The sequence below is a fragment of the Prinia subflava genome, chromosome 8 (assembly GCF_021018805.1).
Source record: "Prinia subflava isolate CZ2003 ecotype Zambia chromosome 8, Cam_Psub_1.2, whole genome shotgun sequence".
Classification (NCBI taxonomy): domain Eukaryota; kingdom Metazoa; phylum Chordata; class Aves; order Passeriformes; family Cisticolidae; genus Prinia; species Prinia subflava.
Window position 1 is genome coordinate 31,155,180 of NC_086254.1, and position 20,858 is coordinate 31,176,037.

General features: G+C 52.6%; 2 protein-coding genes across 3 annotated transcripts in view; one reads left to right on the forward strand and one right to left on the reverse strand.

Annotated features, from left to right (window-relative positions):
* On the reverse strand, positions 1-16,480 carry MATN4 (matrilin 4). The gene is made up of 11 exons (XM_063404614.1): positions 16,021-16,480; positions 6,196-6,312; positions 4,679-5,248; positions 4,226-4,348; positions 3,646-3,768; positions 3,423-3,545; positions 3,166-3,288; positions 2,305-2,718; positions 1,809-1,961; positions 948-1,052; positions 1-779 (listed from the first exon to the last, which is right to left on the reverse strand). The coding sequence occupies exons 2-11, from the start codon at positions 6,269-6,271 to the stop codon at positions 721-723; spliced, it is 1,869 nt and encodes a 622-aa protein (XP_063260684.1). The 5' UTR covers positions 6,272-6,312; positions 16,021-16,480; the 3' UTR covers positions 1-720.
* Positions 15,150-20,858, forward strand: part of RBPJL (recombination signal binding protein for immunoglobulin kappa J region like) — a 13,195-nt gene continuing 7,486 nt past the window's right edge. The window contains exon 1 of one of the 2 annotated variants that reach the window (XM_063404616.1): positions 15,150-16,064. In XM_063404616.1, the coding sequence (XP_063260686.1) occupies positions 15,748-16,064 (317 nt within the window). In that variant the 5' untranslated portion in view covers positions 15,150-15,747. The remainder of the gene's footprint in view (positions 16,065-20,858) is intronic. The other variant, XM_063404615.1, reaches the window with a different exon arrangement.

The following is a 20,858-nucleotide window of genomic DNA, read 5'->3' on the forward strand; positions in this document are numbered from 1 at the left end:
TTATTGTCAGGATAGAAATTCCTTTATATAAAACAAGAGTTTAAAAATAGTGCTACCCTGCTCTTAGAATTAAATATACATATATATATATACACACACACATACATATTGATTGAAAGAATAATTACATTTTGCTATGTGATTATAAAACCAAACAAGATTAATACCAATTTCCAAGTATTCTGCCAAATCAGGGCAAGGGGATCCAAGAATTCCTGCCATCCACCTTCCCACGAGAGCCCACCTGGGCACCACACTGGAGCCAGCTGGGCATAGGCATCCCCTGTGCTGCCTGCACCACCCAGCTCTCCTTGCCCCACCACTTGGCAGCAGATGCTGAGACAACAGAAGCTCTCAGGGTGACACCACTGATGGTTTTTTTCTCCTGCAAATCAGCCTGCCAGGCTCCAGGGGGACCGTGCCATCTCAGTCACTCTGGGGGACACCAGGTGTCATGTCTGTCCAGCCTGCCAACACAGTTGCTCCCCCTCATCCCAGGAATGACAACTGAACCCCTTGGCTTTGCAGCAGGGGCTTTGTTCAAGTTCCTTTTTTGCATGTTTTTAGGATTTTGGGGTTTTTTAAATACAGTCCACACCCCCCTGGGGATTTTGCAATACAAGAACAAAGACCTTTACGATAACCTAGCAATAACAATGCCATGTAGCTACTGTAGAGCCATCCCTGTGCCCCGCCGGGCACTGCAGCCCTCTGCCAGGATCACTTCTTGTTGGCAATCTGCTTTTCCAAGTCTTCAAGTCTGGCTGTCATCTGAGCAAGTGAACGTGCTAAGGAAATAGTGTGAGCCAGACAGTCTGCTGGGCAAAGGGCTTTACCCCTTAAAAGAGCCTAAAATTTTCCCCGCTCCCATTTATCTATCCCTCCCTCCCCCCTGTGTGCTCTGTCCTCTGCACCCTGACAAGCCCAGGCATCACCCCAAAGGATATTTTTCTCAGTCAGGCTCTGCAGGATGGCCACGGTGTTGGTCTGGAACTGCACCAGCGCCTCGCACTCACACGGGCTGCGGATCTCCGTCTCCCCTTTGCCCTCCTCTGTGACAGGGAGGGTTTGGCTGCTGTCAGACCACGGCCCCACCATGCCCCCCCTCCCCTGCTCCCAGACAGGACCCTTGTCCCTGCAGCCACCCACCAGGGCTCAGGGCTCTCCCCACCATTTTGCCCTCTTTTTTCAGCCTCTGCTTTCTGTCAGGCTGTTGTGCCAATCCAGCAAGCTCTGCCGGGCATCCCACAGAGCTGTCACACATGTGGTCACACTGTGCCAAAGACAGTCAGTGCTGGCTTCACTTTGCCTTGAAGCTGGGTGGCAGGGGGCACGTTGACTCCACATCTGCAGCTCTGTGGGGGTCTCAAGGGCACTGGGGAGCCCCAGCTTGTCCCAGGGCAGGGAGACCCTCACAGTAACCCTGCATCCACCAGCAGCACAGGTCTGAACAAGGTACACAGGCCACCTTCAGAGCATCCCACAAGGCAGGGTGTCACTCCAAAATTCTGCCCATGCAATGCCACAGGAGTGCTTGCTCACATTAATATTTTTGTATTAACCCCTCCTGTTTTTTAATTAATTCCCCCAGCTTCACTTTTTCCTCTTCCAAATCCCTCCCAGAGACCCACACCTGTACCCACAACAGCCTGGAGACATCCTGAGACAGCCTAGGCTCACACCAGCCCAGCTCAGCCTCATACTGACACAGCATGACAGAGACACAAACCACCCCACTGGCTCTGTGGGGACAGAAGAGCCTTCCCTGGCTTGGGGTAAAGTCCCCTGGTATGGCCAGGAACACCCACCTGGGCAGATATTCAGGGAGAAGTTCTCCACAAGGTGGGTCATGGTGGAGAAGTCTGCTGAATAGGAGAAGTGCTGCTCCACTGGCTCAGAGGCGATCGCTCTCAGCTCTTCTTCCACAGCTTTTCCAACACCCACGGCAAACATGACAATCCCTGCATGGCAAGGATGGATCCTGAGCACTGCACTGGACACCCCTCAGCAGGCAGCTCCATGCCCAGAGCGAGCAAAACCAAGGATACAGGATTTTCTCTGGGCTTTCCAAATATGCAGCAGCAATTCTGGAAGGGCAGGCAGGAGCATGGCAGCACTGGGGTGGTGCAGGCTGCTGCATGAAGGATGCTGCTCAGAGCACCCAGTGGCCACAACAGAGCATGTCTGCCGTGGGATGCAGCTCCCCAAGGCTGGATGCTGCAGCTTTTCCCTGAGACAGCCACCCCAAGGAGGCATCCTGGGATGCCCAAAACACTGCAAATTGGTGTTCCCACCCCCCTGTACCTGATTCCTTTGCTCTCCTGGCCCATTCAGAGATGTCATCCTGGGAGCGTCCATCTGTGAAGACCAGCCCAATCCTGGGGATGTTCTGGGAGAGAGGCCTGGCACCTTCCAGCTCAGAGAAGCTGTGCTCCACCATGTGCTTGAGGGCAAGGCCTGTCATGGTGCCCTTCTCCATGTACTCCACATCCATCACGGCCTTCTTGATCTCGTCTGCGCTGTGGTACTTGTTGAGGGGGAACTCGGTGCGCACACGGCTGGAGTACTGCACCAGCCCCACCCGCGTGCCGTGGGGGGACACCTCCAGCAGGTCCACAATACGGTTCACAAACTGCTTCACCAGCTCAAAGTTCTGGGGCCGGACGCTCTTGGAACCATCGATCACCATCACAAGGTCGACATGCCCAGCTCCACACTCTGCGGGCACAGGGGAAGGTGGGAGAGGAGCAGCCTGGCCATGGCCACTGCCAGAGTGAAGGAGCCTTGGCTGGGGCTGAGTTTTGGGGCTTCAGGACATTGTGGGGACACCCTGGAACTGCAGCTGGGAAGGAGAGAAGACTATGCCCAAGGGACTCAGCCCAAAAAACTCCACTGACACCCCAACACCCCATGAAAATCTTTCCTAGGTTTCTCTTTTTCTGAACGTTTCCTTAAAGCTGTTGCTTCTTCTGGGCCTGAGATGTCTCTGAGGACACAATCATCCATCCCCACAGCAGCCAGGGTGCTCCCCCAAGCACAGCTCTTCCAGCCTAGCTTAGAGTCCCAAATGGGGACAGAGCTCCCCAGCCCAGTTTCAGGTGAGCTGCCTCCAGGAGCACAGAGCCCAGATAAGGAGCATGTCGAGGGCTGTGTTGCAGTACTCACTGCTGCATGTCTTGCCGTCAGCCTGGAGCTGCTGGCCCTCAGGGCACACGCAGTGGTAGGAGCCCTCCGTGCTCACACACTTGAACTCACAGCCGTGATCCACCCCGTTGCAGAGGTCGGTGGCTGGAAGACAAGCCGAGGGCGGGGGGTTATCCCCATTCAGGTGGTCTGGGAACAGCCCTTCCCTGGAGGCTGGGCAGGACATAAAGACACGTGCTGTACACACGGCCTGTGCCATGCAGCACGCTGGCACCTACCCCTGCAGGACTTGTTGTCAGGCTGCAGCGTGAAGCCGCTGCGGCAGCGGCAGTAGTGCCCGTTGGGGATGCTCACACACTCGTGCTGGCAGCTGTGGTTTCCAAAGCTGCAGTAATCAATCACTGGAGAGACAAGGAGAGCGATGGCAGAAAGGAAAAGACAAGAAGAGAGAGAATGGGAAGCAAATGAAGAAGAAGGGAAGTGAGTGGGACAGTCACTTACTAGTGCAGCTCCTCTTGTCGTGGCTGAGGTAGTAACCTGGCCGGCAGCGGCACGAGTACGAGCCCCGCACACTGACACAGTGGTGCTGGCAGCCGTGTCTCCCGTCTGCACACGCGTCGATGGCTGCAGGGGACAAGACACTTGTCACCCTCCTGGCCCAGCCTCCCTGGGGCAGCAGGGCAGGACTGCTCCAGGGCTTTGAAGCAGTTTCCAGCAGTGTGAAACAAGAAAGAAAAGTCCTGGTGTGGTGGTCAGACCAGCTAACACGGCTTTGGAGTAAAATCCAGGCAAAAACACTGTGCACTTTGGTGCTGGGATGTGAATCCTCTGGTACTGCCTGCCCGGACCCCCTCAGCTGACAGATAGCTGGTTGTGCCCACATACATCACGAGTGTCCCATCTCAGGGAGGTGGCTAGGATTTAGCAATGCTGAATGTCTGCAGTCATTACAGACCTGGGAGGTAGTGAGCCCAGGCTGCTGCTGGCCTCCCTGAATCCTCTGCTGTGTCCCAGCTTCCCTCCATGGGACCCATAACTACAAGCTCCCTATGAAAGTTCAGATAATAAAAAGGGTTTTTACGGGAGCAGGTCTTTCCATCCACGTTGAGTCTGTAGCCTGGGTTGCACTCGCAGTAGAAGGAGCCAGGGGTGCTGACGCAGCTGTGCTGGCAGCCGTGCTCCCTCTCCATGCACATGTCCACCCCTGCAAGACAGAACGGGCATCAGAGTGGCCCACAGGCACACCAGACACATGGGGACCCTGGCTCTCGCATATGCCCTGTCCCTGCAGCAAAAGCCAGTGTGACAACCCACACAGCCCCAGCCCTGCCAGTCCCAGTGCTCACCCACTGATTTCATGGACACTGTGCAATGCCCTGTCCTGGCACCTCACTGGGGAGGTTCCTTCCCCATCCTCCCTGCTTCTGGCATGGGCACCCACCCCAAACCCCCCTCTGAAGGTCACCCTCTGGCCTGGGTGAGGAGCAGACACTGGGGCCCCCCTTGCCGCTCCGCAGCAGCGGCTCTCACCCACCGCAAAGCTTGTCCTGGAACTGCTTGGCAAACTGCTGGATGAGCTCGAAGGACTCCACCAGGAAGACGTGCTCCTCCAGCGGGGGGGAGGCCATGGCCCGCAGAGAGTTCATGTCTGCCCGCTGGATGCCCACGGCGTAGATCTCGATGCCGGCGTTGCGGGCCTGCGTGGCCACCTCGGTGACGCGGTCCTGGGGCCGCCCGTCCGTCACGACGACGGCGATGCGGGGGACGCCCTTGTGCGGGGGGCGCGCGCCCTCCTGCGTGCTGAAGGCCACGTTCATGGCGTACTGGATTGCCAGCCCCGTCATGGTGCCCTGGGCCAGCGGCACGATGCTGTTGATGGCCCTCTCCATGTCTGCCCGTGTGAAGAAGGTCTTGAGGGAGAAGATGTTCTGCACCTGGCTGGAGTACTGGATCACCCCCACGCGCGTGGCGTTGGGGCCCACGTCCAGGTTGCTGATGATGTCCACCATGAAGCGCCGCATGGTCTCGAACTCGAAGGGGCGCACGCTGCGGGAGCTGTCGATCACAAACACAATGTCCAGGGGACCCGTCCTGCACTTCAGTGCTGAGGAGAAGGCAAAGAGAAGGCTCAGGCCCGTGGCTGTCTGCAGGGAGCAGGGAGATCTCTGCCCGCTGGCCCCACTGGCTGGGCGCTGCTCATGAGGGTGGAGAGAGCAGGTTTGGGCAGCCCCCACAGACCGGCACCTTTCCACGCCCAGTAAATTCACAGAAGATGGTGGCAGAGTGGAAGAAGGGCCAACAGGCTGGGGAGACATCCCCTCACTGTGGGTTGTTGTGGTTGTGGTTTTTAAAGGGCAGAAAATGGAACAGTAAAAGCGAAGCTAAGGGCACGCACTTGGCAGGGGTTAAGCCAAAGAACTTCTCTTGAGCATAAGGATGCTACTTCCTGTGCAAACTGGGAGAGTGTTCAGCGAGTGAAATGACAATGAACATATTTTGCTTGGCTTGTGTGCACCCAAGCTGGGGAGAATTGGGCCCTAATCATAATGAAACACTTTGAGTTCCTTTGGGATGATGCCAATCTGAATTGCTCTGAAGATCTCTGGGCCATACCTGCTCCTTTCCCTATTTGGTGCCTTCACTGTTTTTAAACTAAAATTGATTTAAATCCCTCTGTCCTGGGAGGAGAGAGGCTGGTACCTCTGGGTTTGCTTTGTCCCCTGCACCTGGAGAGTCAAGCAAGGAGGAGGCTTCCCCTCACAGCTGTGCCTCCTGCCAAGGTCACAGCCCGTGGCCTGGAGGGTGACAAGCCCTGGGCAGGGCTGTGTCACAGCTGAGGAGGTGCCCAGAGCAAGCAGCACCAGAGCCACCATGCTGGGGCCAGGAAGTTTGTGTCCCACTACTGGAGGGATCCTCCATCCTCCTTGGCATACTCCCAAAGAAGAGGAGTCGTGTCCCCCATGTCACACAGCAAACTGTCCTCCGGGGGCTCCACTGCCCTATGCTCTTACTTCTCTCCCCTCCATGCACTCCCCATCTGCCAGGGCTCACCTGCAGGTTTTGGTCTGGCTTCCAGTGTTGTGAGGAGAAGCAGGAGGAGAGAGGCAACAGGCAGGAGCTTCATCATGGCTCTGTGAGACCACACAGTTTCAGTGCTGGAAGGTTGTGCTGCAGGGAGAAGACAAGGTGCAATCAGTGCTGAGGGTGAGCTCAGCCAAAGGGCGACATTCTCCTGTGGTGGGTGTCCCCAGACAGTGCCAAAAACCCTAAACAGCAGCAGTTTTGACAGATCCATCCCCAAATTTCTCTGAACCCCCATGGAATCTTTCCTGTTCCAAGGACTGACAGCCTCAGCACAGCTCAATTTCATTACAGTAGCAGCACTCTGCCAAAGGGTCTGATTTTCTGCTCTGGGTGGAGCTGGCCATTGGACAAGCCCTATTTTCACTTGCAAACCAGGCAGATGGGATGTTCAGCCAAATGCTTTTTCCCTGACTGTGTGGCTGTTCTCTGCAGCCAGTGGAGAGTGGGAAAGCTGCACGCAGGGATGCAGAACACCAGCCCTCCTGATACTCCTGCACGGGAAGAGAAGCCCCCAGATGAAACGCCAGCACAGACAAAACCCACTCAGAAATCTCTCAAAGTCACTGGTAAAGATCATTTTTCCAAGAAGTTCCATTCTCTGTTCCATTTCTGTTTCCAAACTCCCTTGGGAGAGCAGAAGCCTCTGCAGGCAGAGGGTGTGAGGGGGCCTGTGCAGGTGGGCTCACACCTCTTCCCCCAGGCAGGTGCTGGGTGAAGCACTGCCAGCCTGCTGCTCTCCACATCCCCTCGGGGTCCCCACCACTCTGCCACCAGCACTCCCTGTCCGAAAGGTTTTTCCAAGGAATACTCCACACCTCAAGAGTTTTTTCATGTCTTTAAGGTGGGATCACTGGGGGAAAAGATATTTAAACTTGTTACCCAAAACCTCAGCTTGTCACTTCTTTCCTTCCCTGCCCACCTCTGTGTTGTCTTGCCTTGACTTTCCTGGCTCCTGCAGGGATATGGACTTATTTAGTTTATTTTTATTCCAGCTCTGGTTGGAAACCCAAGGTGCTAGGGATGGAAATGCCGCAGCTAATGTGACTCTCCCCAGATGTGCAGTGCTAGGTCTGGGCACAGATACTGGAAGGGTGCTTTTAAGAAAAAACACACAAAAATTTATTTTATCGGCAGTTATCAGCCGGTGTTTATTTAGCCCCAGGAGGTCTCAGTTGTAATTCATCACCAGGGTTGCTGTTTAATTGCTCAGTGGTTACGTGCAGCCCTGAACACCACGTCTTTGATAGCAGGGACACTGATAATAGGTTTAACAGCTGCATCTTAAAACTGTGTCGAGACTCAGTGTTCACACCTGGAAAACTATGCTAAAGAATTACGAGGGCAGAAAGGGGGTACAAGAGGATACTGGGATCCAGAACACCCGTCTCAAAGTGAGAGACGTGGCCTTTCCCTGGAGGCGAGCAGCCCACCAGCCTGGGATTTAGGGACTCGGTGGCAGTGCCAGGAGCTCCCGCAGGGCTGTGCCGGGGAGGGACCAGTGGGATCCTCTGGCTGAGGGGATGAGCAGGGGCAGCAACCTGGCAGGTCTTTTCCAGGCAAAGGTGAGCTTTGCTTTGTGGCCAGGATTGCTCAGACACCCAGCGTCCCTTCACCACCTGCAAGCAGAGGGGCAAACAGTGCTCCTTCGCCAGCTTTGTTTCCACATTTATTTAGCAGATTCTTTTTTCAGCGCTGATTCTTTCCTGGGAGAAAGCACTCACAAATCACGAAATATTTTTGGGACAGCTATGCCACCTAGAACATTTCTGCAGCTCTCTTCTCTCCACACCTCCCTGCTGTGGCAGGCTGCTATGGAGCCTGTGTCTCACAGCATCCAGAGAGCTTCAAAGACAGCCCAGAGGGAGGAATGAGCTGTCGGGCCAAGAACCAAGAAGGAGAAAACCAGTTCACGACTGATCTATTTTTAACAGCATCTCAGCTTTTGGATGAATCTTGGCTCTCCTCATGGCTGGAAGGGCTGATGCTGCCTGGAGAGGGCAGGGCATGGCAGCTTGGTCATATGCTGGTCCTGGCAACAGAGATCAGGCTGGGACAGTGTCCTGGTCCCTGAGTCAATGTAATTCCCAGTCTTGCCCCAGCAGCAAAGGGATGGGGAGGCAAAGATGCTGGGATGGATGTCCCGCAGTATCTCTCCCACTATCTCGACCTGGCAACTTCCCTCTACCCTCACTTCCCTGGGGCTGACTCACATCCCCATGGAGGGGCTCCTCACTCCTGAGGGGTCACACACCCCCTCCAAGCCACCCAGGAGTGGGAGGGAGATGGGTGGGAAGCGAGCGGCTGGCGGGCAGGTGCTGCACAGCAAGGCAAACACGGCGCCGGCTGCAGCGCCAGAGACCTTGAGATAACACTGAGCTATAAAGGAAAAAAGGTCCAGGCAAAGTGAGTGCTGCAGCCTGGGCTGGCTCAGCCAAACCCTGCAGATGAGCTGAGAGGGGCACTTGGACCATTCCTGGCATTTCTGAGCAACGCAATGGGAGAAACAGTGATTGCTTTTCACTGCTGAAGGATATGCTCAGTACGTGATGTAAGGAGGGTGACCAAGGGGAGAGCCACATGTAAGGACAGAAGGGTTGCCTCCTCTTGACTCTACACGTGATCTCAGCCAAGGAACACATGGAGATGGATCCCCAGAGACAAACAGGTAAGCCAGCACACCTTCCCTGGGCACTTCCACCTGCAATGCTGCTCCCCAGGGCAATTGCATCCCTCCCTGCTCCACCACTTGTCCGTCTGCTCTCCCTGCCAAATGCTGAGTCTCAGGAAAAACAGCCGCCTCAGGTTTCAGCGTGGCCTCCTTGGCAGCTCTCTCCTGGCTACAGGTTAAAGAAATACTCTGAATATTCCCCTTTTGGTTCATCCAGATGGTGGCAGGTTGGACCTGGGCACACCCTGCCTTGGGCAAGGCCAAAGGACAGGGCATGGCAGGGAGCGGGGTGAGGGATGCTGCGAGCTCCCCACCCTCCTTGCTGTTAGAAGAATGGGGGCTTTCTGTGCTGAACTGTGGAGGGTATGGAGAAAGGAGAGGTGGCAGTGAGTCCACAGCCCAGGAAAAGCCCTGACTGCAGTGTTAAAAGGAGGAAAGCAGGTTGTGGACCAAGGCTATGGAGCCAGGACAAGGGATCACCATGAGTTGCAAGGAGTAGGGAAGAGCTGGGAGCCTGTGAGCAAGCACCAGCCAAGCCAGAGGGCTGTCCCATGCAGCAGGGCTGTGCACAGAAGGAGGCACACATGACAAGTCCAGGCACATGTGGCAGGGTGCAAGACACTGATGCTACATGTGCTACCAGCTAACAGCATTTATTTTTGTGTTGGAAGCCTTGGCCAGTGGTAGAGAAGCCCTAGACATGATGTTGCTGAGATTAATCCTCCTCATCTGCCTCTCCATGCACCCTCCTTTGCTCTGCAGAGCTTTTCTTTGTGGAGACTCGACCAGGGAGTTTTGAGAAATTCAATTCAATCAGTGTTATTTGATGATAGTGTCAAAAACCCCAATCAAAATGTGGCCAGGAGTCCCAGCCCTGAGTCCTTTCACTTAGGACACCTGAGTTCTACCCAGAGAACAACAGAAAGACAGAAAGAGCACCCTCAAGCTGGATGATGGGGAGAAAAATTGTAATGTCCTCAGCAGGACAGCAAGTCATCATCTTTCTGGTCCATGCCTGAGAGAGAGGCTGCCCAAAAATGCATGTGGGACCAAGGGAGGAAGATGGATGTGTCTCTTGCCCCAGGGGACAATGAAGCAACCAGAGCCACCTGGAGAGATGCAGACAACTTACACCATCCTGGAGGCACCTCTCGATGCCAAAATTTGTTGTAGAAACATGGATGAATTGCTGGCACATTGTCCATGTTTGTAAGACCTGCAAGCAGTGTGAAAGGATCCAGCCCTGGAGCTGGATCCACCCTCTCTTGGAGACTTGCCCAAAGGTTGGTTTCTCCTAACATAATCCCCAATATCAAGGTGCTCTCTGCTTGCAGATGCCCAGCTCAGTGCTACCTCTGCTGCTCACAAGCACTGAATTCACCCTCTGGACAACTTTACAGGCAGCATTGACCTTACACTCAATCACAGCTCCAAAATCTCAGGGCTCATGCCCCACAGCAGCTGGGTGATGAAAGGCAAATCCCTCCAGAGAGGACAGCAATGCAGTTTTTAGAGCAAGGAAAACTCAGGGACCACAAGCAGATCAAGACCATGGAAATGGCACAAATTTCCAGCCCAAAAGGACTTTTCCCCCCAGTTTAAGGACTGATGTGTCCTCGGTTTTTCCCAAACACATGTGGGAGAACCAGAGCAGACTCTTTCCAGGACATCACTGAGCTCTCCATTTACAACTCTGTGGCAGTTTTACTGGGCCAAGTGCCACCTGGAAGGACATGTTGTTTGAAAAACAAGGCTGTATTTCTGCAACAGCACATCGAGGCTCCAAACACAACAGGAGCAAATCAGCAGGAGTGCTGTAACAGGAAAGCCTTGCTGGATGCAGAGAGAGCTTCTCTTTTTCTCTGCTTGCTCCCCACAAAAGCCTATTCCCCATTTTATGGGACCCACTCCTGTATATTCACAGGGAGGGCAGAAGGAAGGTTTTCTTGACCAGGTCCTTTTGCAGTAACAGATATCTTTGACTCACAGCTCATAGACCCCTACAAGCCCTGGCAGGTTCATACTGTGAAATGACATTTGAAGTCCCCTTGGGAAGGAAATGCTGGGTACAGCAGTGGGCAGAGCATCCCCTTCTAGATGTTCTGCACAACAGCACACGGTGCCTTTCTCTGCCATCAGTCTGTCTCTAAAAGACCTCCCAGTGCTCTGGCACTCACCTGGCAGGAAAGCCTCTTGCCCAGAAAACCCTGCACTGAAACAAGCTGTACCTGGGCTGCTTCGGCAGCAGCTGCCACGAATAAAAGCCACATTCACTTGCAAATTAAAATGTTAAAGATCTAGCCAAGAGGAAAACAGACGAGAGGAAAATACCTCTGCCAAATCTCCTTGTTCAGCTAATCATGTCAGAGATGGCTCCTGTTTCAGGACTGCTGGTGCCATCTCTCTGTTCCTCTCTGTCCCACTCAAGACCTCTGGGCTACACTTGTCACCTGAGCTGTACAACAGGTAAACTCAGCCCATCTCCTAACTGCCATTTTCAACAAAACTGGAATACTCTGATTTTTATGAAGAAGGATCAACAGAGGACAGATCCACCTTATTGATTCTCTCTAAAAAGCAAATGCTCTTCTACAAACAGGTCCTTGGAGGACAGCTGAGCTGGGCCAAGAGACTTCAAACTGTGGTGTCCTGGCCATCCAGAAGCTGACGCAGCAATCCATTGCCCAAGTTCTTGTTTTGGGAGGAAGGTGTTAGAGAGCATTTTTTCCCTCAGAAATATGCATGTTCAACCACAAAGGAAAAGAGTCATGGCTCAGGTCAGCTACTGGGCTGGTGCAGAGTTTGTCAGCTGAGCTCCTGATGCAGCAGAGCTGGTATGAGATTGATAGTTACAAGCAGGACATCTGTCTCCCAAGTCTGCTAGGACCACTATCCCCAGCTGACCTCCAGGAAGTTTACATGGCTCAGACAACCACAGAGACCGCCTGCCATTCCAGCCCAGCAATCGTGGATTCATTGCCTGACCTCCTTCTCTAAATCTTTATATCATATTTCTCACTCCAGAGATGTGACTCAATGTGTTGGCATAAGAAAACACGCCAGGAGAATATTCTTGTGCTTCTCCCCTTTATCCTACCCATCCTGCTATGTGTTTAATTGAAATAGCAGAAAGTGAGGAGCGTCTGGCAGCTGCAGAAAGGCACGTGGGGACTTTTTGTCCCTCCTCAGAACAGAAAAGCTTTGTGTGATACTCCTCACAGGGAGAACCTCAAAGGTAGCCCAGGAATGTCTCACACCTAACTTCACAGCTTCCTCGTCCCTCTGGCAGCAGGAGATCTGCTGTCTGAGGCTGGGATGGCGTCACCCCTCAGGAGATGCTTCACCAGCAGCACAGTGGGCTGTGGCCTCCCTTCTGCCCACACTGAAGAGCAGGTAACACTTTGGGGAAGACATCCAAGTCCAGCTGCAGGTGTACAAGCTGAGAATTCCCAAATCTCGGGTTGGTTTTCCTGAAAAATACTGGTTAAGAGTCTTTTCTCCTTGAAAGCCCGTGCCAGAAGCCAAAGAAAAGGTTGGAGTTCACCAGCTCAGGTTTCTCAAGGTAGTTTATTGTTTCTTCTCTCTTTCACTCTTCTTTCAGTGCCCTGCCAAGTCCTTGCTGGGGCAAGAGCATGCAGTGACTGCTCCCAGGTCAGGAGGGCTTGGACCTTTTGTACCTTTTCTCCGACCCAATCATCGTCCACATCGTATTTTTTATTTACAACTAATTACCAATACCTACTACCTATGTTAGACATGTCTCCTCTATCCTAAACCAATCCCTTGTGACCCACCACAGCAGAAGATGGAGGACAAGGACAAGAAGGAAGGACAGGGCCACACCCTGATTTCTCCATCTTGCCTTCCCTGATTCCATTCTAAAACCCCCAAATTCTACATTTGCACCCTGTGATAAATTAACTACTATTTGTATCAAACTCTTGGGGTCTCTAGTTCTTCGTGCAATGTTGGTAATTTTTCCCATGGGCTGAGATCAAAGACAGCATCACTTTGGGCTCTGTGCCAGGGTCCCAGACCCCCCTGCCAGGGTCTCAGACCATCCAGGGCAGCCAGAGGGATGCCCTGGACTCCGACAAATGTTTTTCCTTGTGTGGAGCTTGCCTGATTTTCCAGCCCAGACAGAGATTATTGTACAGGGCGTTATCTCTGCTGTCAACAGTTCTGCTCCCACTGGTTCCTGCCACAGACCATGAACTCCTCTGGGTCCCCAGGCTGCACCCAAAGACTCCTGAACTTACACACTGTCAAAGCACAACAGCCAGAGACAGAAAAGATGAAGTCTGGAGAGAAACCAAGGTTCTGCCACCTCTCTGCAAGGGACAAGAGTTAAGCCCTATGGATTTCCCTGAGAGGCACCAGAGGACTAGGCTAGGGATGGACTCGTGTGTACGGGCAGGGGTTTGCAAGGCAAGAAGATCAGGAGTTTGCAGATAGACAGGCAAAGACAGAATATTGGTGGGGAAGATGGATTCTGACTCCAGTAAAAAACAGCAGGAACTGGACAAGCTGTGTGAGAACCACAAAGATTCAGACACAGGATAAGACACAGCAGTCTGGAGCATCCCACATGGAAATGCTGCCATCTCTGTGAACCAATCTCTGAGCACACTCCTCTACCTTGTCCTGCTTTAACAGAGCTGCTTTAAAACCTTTTCTATTTAGCCAGGAGAGAACCAAAGCCTTCTAAGAGCTGAAAACATTACCTGGCACCTAAAGGTACATCTGTGCTGTGAGTAGCTACAGAGGGATGATGCTCACCAGCCCACAGCAGGTAATGGAAAGCACTGAGCCAGGGTCCCTGTGCCCAGCAGATCAGTGCAGCCCTTATGGCAGCTGCAAGAGCTCCTGATGGAGCCCAAGTGCTCAGCTGGCTACTGTTTGGGCCCTAAGTGGAGAAAATGCGATTATTGAGAGGTAATGACAAGTGTCAGCCTCTTGGCTTGGCTAGAGGAGACATCTGGCATGAAAGGGCCCAAGTGGTGCAGGGGGAGTAGCTGACTTTTATAAGTTTCTTTATAAGCACCACTCCATCTCTTTTTTTTTTGCTGTGTTTTTTCTAGGTCCCATTTATTCACTCATGGTAGGGCTGGTCTGTAAGTCCCGTGTGTGTGTAGATACAAACGCTACTTCTCTCCCCTCCATGTTTCAGCCCTATTCATCAGTCATTTGTAAATGGCATTTTATGAGTGCTGAGTTTTTAACAAGGCAGGCACGCTGCTCCAGAGCGAACAAAGGGGCCCCTATTGGAAACTTTAAAGATGTTTAAACAAAGACTTCTCTTGAAAACCTTTAACCCCTAATGCCAACCTCAAGGGAAATGCTATGTTATGAGCAATCAGAGCACAAACATCTTCTGTGACCACAGATTGCCTACAACGGGCTGCCTTGTTGGCCACAGCTCCTCTGTTTGCTACGGCTGCCAAGAAGAGCAGCTCCTGAGCCCATCTTGTACTGAGCACATATGGTTCCTTTAATTCTTCAACAACAAATGAAAGTTACAACTTCCACAAAAATCAACAACAGCCTTCTTCCATTGGATGCAGCAATACCCTGCCTGCTTTGATGAAAGTGTTGTTTTACTGCAAACACCAAGATCTGTCGCGTGGTTTCCAGAAGGGAATTTGCATTTCGGATGAGGCTGAATTTATCCATGTCCTGGTGACAAATATCAGGGCTGAGATCTGAGAGATTTCCCCACGCACAACTTTGTGCAGATACCAACACCAATCTAATGAATTCCTGCAGAGATTGCAAGAATCTGCTTGTGAAATGCAGTTGCTACTTGTTATTGAGAACCTGCACACTCACTGCCTGGGATTAATTGCTCCTGTCCTTGAAAAAATAGAAAGAAAAATCTTTACTATCAAGAGATGCTACACAGGGTCCCATAGGGAGGGGTCTCAAAGGGAGAGCTTCATAATAACTTTATAAATAATCTGGATTTAAGTGAAGCAAAAATCCAGTGTGTTTAAGCAAAAGAGGCAAAGCCCTGTGCCTCGTCTCAGAGCTGGGGCTGAGAACAGGCCCCTCCCGTGGACCCCTGCTCCCCTCAGTCCCACTGCACACTTGTGGTGGCTTCCATTGACTGGGACAATCCTGTTTCCCTGCCAGCCTCCTCAAGCACACCGGTTCCCACTCTGCAGCCTCCTCTGCCTCCTGGATGGACTCTGCAGCTCTCTGCACCACAGCAAAGGCAGAACCAGGGGCAAAACCCCAGCAGAGCACATACCACCACACCGTGTGTCTGCTCAGCTCCGCTTAGCTCACACGAGTGCATGTGCACACAAACACGATGAGTGCAGAATAATCTGATTTTCCAGACAGGTTTTCCCATGTAATTGCCTGGAACAGAAGTGCCCAAAGCTAATTTTATCCTGTGAAACTGTTGGAATGATAAGCCGAAGGTGGGTGATTGCTTGTGCAAACGAGTATGCACAGAGCCAATTTTCCAGTCGTGCAGAAATGGTGCATAACAAACTTAGGGTACACTTCTGAGCTTATCTCTCTGCAGGATCTCGATCTCCTGTTGCTCAGTACACCTTGCCCAGGTGTTCCAGACCCTTTCATTCTCTGCTAAGAGATCCTCGGTTGTATAAGCAGGGACCTGCCCGACAGCTAGGCAAAAGGTGAGCAAGGCAGGCAGCCCGAGCCATCCTGACAGCGAGGAAAAGTTCACATTGCTCACACAGCACCGAGGGACTGAGCGGGTCCCACGCCCGGCTGCGCCACCGAGCCCACCCCGGCACCGCCGCGGGGCCACGCCCGTGCGCCCGGGGGTCGGGAAGGCTCCAGCCCACAGACGGGAGGAAAAATCCTTTGGGGCAAAAGTTATGCTCTTCCCTTCCTCCCGGCTTTGCTTTCTGCTCCTGACGCCCGAGATCGCCGCTCCCCCTCCAGCCAGCCCCGCTCCAAGGAGAAGCCCCATCGGAGGCTGCGATCTCCGCGGCAGCGCTCGGCTGGCCGGGCTGGGACCGGGACCGGGATCGGGATCGGGATCCGGATCCGGATCCGGATCGAGATCGGACTCACCCGCACCCTCCTCACCCCCCTCCTGTGCTCTCCCTCCCGCAGGGGCGGCGGTGCCGGCGGAGCCCCTCACTCACCCGTGCCGGCCGCGGAGCCGCTCCCCGCCGCGCTGCTGGCTCAGGTACGCGGGGCCGCGCCGGCATTTAACGGGGCGGGGGAGCGAGGGGCGGGGGAGCCGGGCAGCGCGGGGGGGACCCGGCCCGGCCCCGGGGCAGCGCGGGGGGGACCCGGCCCGGCCCCGGGGCAGCGCGGGGGGGACCCGGCCCGGCCCCGGGGCAGCGGCGGGTCCGGCTGGCGGTGCCGGCGGGGGGGATTCGGGGGCTCCCACCTGCCCCAGCCCCGAAGGGTGCGCGGGCCGGGACCGCCGTGGGCTCACCGGCGTGGAGGGCCCTCTTTTAGTGCTTTATTTTCCTTTTTTTTCTTTATTTTTCTCTCTCCCTCTCTCTTTTTTTTTTTTTTTACCGCTTTTTTTTTCTTAATTTTAAATTTTTTCTTTATTTTCTTTATTTTATAGTTCTTTTTTATCTTTTTCTATTTTTCTTTATCTATTTTTTCTCCTTTTTTTTTTTTTTTTTTTTTTTTTTTTTTTTTTTTTTTTTTCCTTTTATGGTCTGCACCTCTGCTGGGGAAGTGCACTCTCAAAAGTTCATGGAAAAAGGAGAGTCTAAGCTTAATATCCATTTGACCTAGAGTGTCCTGGAAGTTTAGGAACATCAGCAGATAGTGGCTGCAGTGTGGGGAGGTGAGTTTGGAAACTGCAGGCCAGAGCTTGGAGGGCTGTCGATCCTCAGGTTAAGCTTCCATCAAGAGGGTCAACTGATGTGCATTGGAGATCATCAGCAGAGGCTTCTCAGAAACCCTGGAATAGACATTCCCAGTCCTCCACCTCTCCCAGCACTTAGCTCAATCTGGTGGTGGCAGGAACCACTTTTAGTGCTTTACAGGACTGTGTTGTGGCGCTTTAACAGCACTTCCCTTCCTCTCTGCACACGAGGAACAGAGACAGGAGACTCCAGTGACTCAGCCCCACTGTCTGCATTTTCTAGGAGACCTGCCAATACTGCTTGATCAAACTTAGGCATTTTGGGGGTGTTGGTGCTGCTGGGGTGCCCACCCCAGCTGGCCCCTGCTCCCTGCAGAGCTCACTGCCACAGGCTTTTCATGCTTCATGCTCTTGGCCACTGTTTGCCCTTGGTGTGGTCGATAAATCCCCCAGGCCTAGAAAAGGCTGAATTTCACTTGTGTGTGCAGTGAGGAAAATACAGGATTTATAAATACCCATGCATATACAAGGGCTGTGGGTTGGGTTGGTCTGGATTAAAGGAGGTATTGAAAAATGAGGGAAGCCAGAAACTGCAGGCTTCTCATTTCTGTGATTTCTAATGGCTTTTCCTTTTGCACAAACATTGCGTTGACTCCATACCCAAGAGCACTGCAGGCATTTTCTCCCCTGATCTGCACAAAATATAACCCAGACCTCTAAAATGGATATTTTTTATTAGGATGTTTGGTTTCCCCAAACTGAGGGAAGAACAATTGCCCTCTGTGGCAGCTTCAGGGCAGCTGTGTCCTGAGCGAGGCAAACCACAGCTCCTTTTTTGGGGGGAAATGCAGCAAATTAAATCTCTGCACTTCAATTCAGTGCTACCTGCACTTGGGGACACTGTTACTGCGAGTTACAGTTCTTGTATAAAGAGGTGATTTGAAGACCCAGTTTCTAAACAATAGCTGCCAGGGTTGTATTTTGGTCTCCAGAGTCGGGTACTTTCATTCCCAGGGGACAAAATGTATCAGATCCCTTCCTCAGCAGACTGAGCTGGTGAAGCTCATTGAACTGAAAAGGAGCAGGGCAGAGGGCAGTTTGCTTCTCCCAGTGCTTGTAAAGTGCTTTATCTTCTCCTGCAGTTGCCCAAGGGTGCACACACAGGAGGTGATGTGTGGACCAGGGTATGTCCCACACGGGGAGCAGCGTTCCCCAGCTGGAGGCAGGAAAAAGCACTGAGTGATGCCCCTAAACCCTTGCTGCTGGGAGGGAGAGGGATAATTTTCAGCTGTGGTGTTAAACATCAGTTCTCCTAAAATCAGCGATGGGACTGTGGGGTCCGACCCTGCCAAAGCCTCTCGGCGCCTGTCTGGGTTCCCTGTGTGCCCACATGAAACAGCCCTTTGCAAGGTGGGCCAGCTGTGTGTCTCCTGTGGAAAATACACAGAGCACTCCTCCTTTTCTGCTTTATTTCCCATGGGAGAGGGTACAGCAACCTGGCCAGGGCTTGCAAATCCCCTGGGGTACCTTGGGTCTCTCCCACCTCAAGCATCAGGGCAGAGCCACCCTAGAGATGCACCACAAATGCACTCACACCCTGTCCTGAGGCACATCCTGACCCAAAGCAAAGGAAAAAGCCTTGGTAAGTGGTGCCAGGCTGAGCAGGGAAAGGGAAAGCCTTGCAGAAATCAGTGTAGGAGAAAGGTGGTGGATCCCCCCTCCCTCCCCTTCTTCTACATAATGCCCAACTGTGTGGAGAGCAGCCGAGCCCCAGCCAAGACCTCAGCTCTGAAAAGGCAGCTTTTAGTGAGAGCTGTAAGAGCCCAGCCCGTGTGGTGCTGCTAACATGACACTGAACTAACACTGCTCTACAACCAAAGCATTTTAATAATTCAATATAATAAATGTCAGAAGGGAGTGAATAATTCTCTGTAACCCTGAGCAGGCTGTAGGTGCCAGAAGGAGCCAAGTGGGTATTACTGAGCTGCTTTAGCAATAGCCCTTTGACTCTCTGAAGATAAATTTAAACCAGATGATGGATGCTGGGTGGTCGCCTCTGTGGGCAGAATGGCAAGCACTGTTCAGAAGTGTGTCACTGACACAATTTACCCCCGAAATTTGGAAGGCAAGGGCTGCAGAGAATGGACAAAGAAAAGAAAGCCAAGTTTCTAGGTAGCTGTTCCTCCAGCTGGACTTCAAATCTGAAGAGCTACCTTCTGTTTACCTGCCTTTGGCATGCACATTCCCACGTCAAGCAGTAATTAGCATGTGTGTAATTGTTCCAGAAGGCTCTTTAATAAGCTCCAGGCAGTGACCCACTGCCTCTGGCATTATGCAGGGATGGCAGGGAGCAGGGATACCTGCACAAGCTGTGCCCTGCCCTGAGCCAGTGCTGCAGGAGGCTCCGCAGAGCAGGATTTGCTGCAGCCCACCCTGTCAGCACACGTCTTAATCCACAGGGCTTGGCAGTTTGCTCCTGAACACTCCCTGCCACTGCCTGGCCCCCATACCAGGCTGTTTCCTGCTTTGACAAGGAGTTAATGGCAGAGGAGCCCCACAGGGAGAGCCCAGGCTGTGTGGATGGGCACTGGTGACTCTGTTGGTGACACTAACAGCGATGCAGCTCGTGACTCTGCAGCTGAGACACAAGGACCTAAAGCTACACTCCTAATTTTACACAGCACACTGAACGATGAGACTCACCAGGAAAAAATTCACACACCCAGCCTGGCTCTTCCCTGCTGTGTGCCCGATGTCTCTGACAAACTGAGGGTGAAATGCTGCTGAGCAGAGCCAGCAAGGTTCAGTACATTTAACACTGTTGCATTAGTGTAAAAGAGTATCCAGGCTCAGACCAATTTCCTTGATATATTTCCACATTTATCCCAATCATAATAAGTTGTTCTGAAAAAAAAAAAGAAAGAAAAAAAACAAACACAAAACCCCAAAACCAACCCAGAGTTTTGCTGAGAGATTCCCAAATGGTGCTTTTATAAGAAGGGAAAAATAGCAAAGGCAGATCAAAGCTGAAATCACACCATTGCTTGGCAGCAGAGGAGCGAAACAGCTGCAGATTGCCATTATGGAAAAAGATTAAATAACTTTCTTATGGGATCTCTTTGGCTGTGCAAAGATATAAACTATTCATTGGCTAGAAAGTGGAGTGAAACTTTTCAGCAAGACTGAGTGACCCACCATGGAGCAGCCCTGGTGGGATACTGGCTGATAAAGCTCTGTTTCAGTGTGCTGGAGCAGGAGTCTCCCAGCACCACGATGGAGGGAGCAGGTACAGCCTTGGCAAAGGAGCTCCTCCTGCCTGGCCATTAGTGCTGTGGGGTGAGCCAGGGCTAAGCCCAGAGCCCTGTGCTGGCAGCAGCTCTGGGGCTGCCACAAGAGCAGAGCCTGGTGGCAGCCTGTGCTCTGCAGTCAGGAATGGCCATAAAATATTCATTTTTCCAGGCACAGGGTAGCAGTTAATGCTGTGGGTGACACTGACACTGGCCCTGGCTGTAAATCTGATTCTGGCAGGACTCTGTTGATTTATGTTTACTAGTGATCCAATAACACATCTAGGATAAAGAACTGGGAACAAGGAGGGCAGGAGATTACATTGCCCCTCTAGTAACCAAACAGAGCACATCTGTGCAGTGCAAAGTGTCAGGTCCCCATGGCACTGCTCAGAGAAGACACTGGGTAAATATTTGCTTGTGTGGGACATGTGTTTTTCTTCCTCATACAACAGGAGAGCATCAGCTCCATCCAAAGGTGGTAAAGCTGGAACTGAAGTGATATGTGTTTAAAGTGTTTAAAGTGAATTGCAATGTGGGTGCTAAAAGCTGTAAGAGCAGAGCCTTTTAAAAGTTTTGCACTGGGAAGAACAGAGCTGGCAGACAAACTCTTCTGGAGGGTGTTTGGGATGACTGCTTGCAGTTTCTCTCCCTGGGAGCTTGCTCTGGCCTCTGAGCCCAGAGGAGCTCACCACGAGGAGCCTGCCTTGGGGTGATGGCAGCACCAGACTCACCTCTCTTCACACATCTGATCATTTATGCTCTCAACTTTTCTCCATTTCTAGCCCATTTAAGGGGAAGAGAGATTGTTTAAAGGGAATGCTCCCCTGCACACCTCTTGCAAATTCCTCCTTGGGTGGCCGTG

Bases quoted from the DNA above. Each gene is read 5' to 3' on its own strand.
- MATN4 (XM_063404614.1), bottom strand. From the start codon at position 6,271: ATGATGAAGCTCCTGCCTGTTGCCTCTCTCCTCCTGCTTCTCCTCACA. The intron at 5,249-6,195 runs GTGAGCCCTGGC...CCTTCTCCTCAG, and splicing joins AGCCAGACCAAAACCTGCAG to CACTGAAGTGCAGGACGGGT. The intron at 1,962-2,304 runs GTACAGGGGGGT...CTTGCCATGCAG, and splicing joins CAGGAGAGCAAAGGAATCAG to GGATTGTCATGTTTGCCGTG.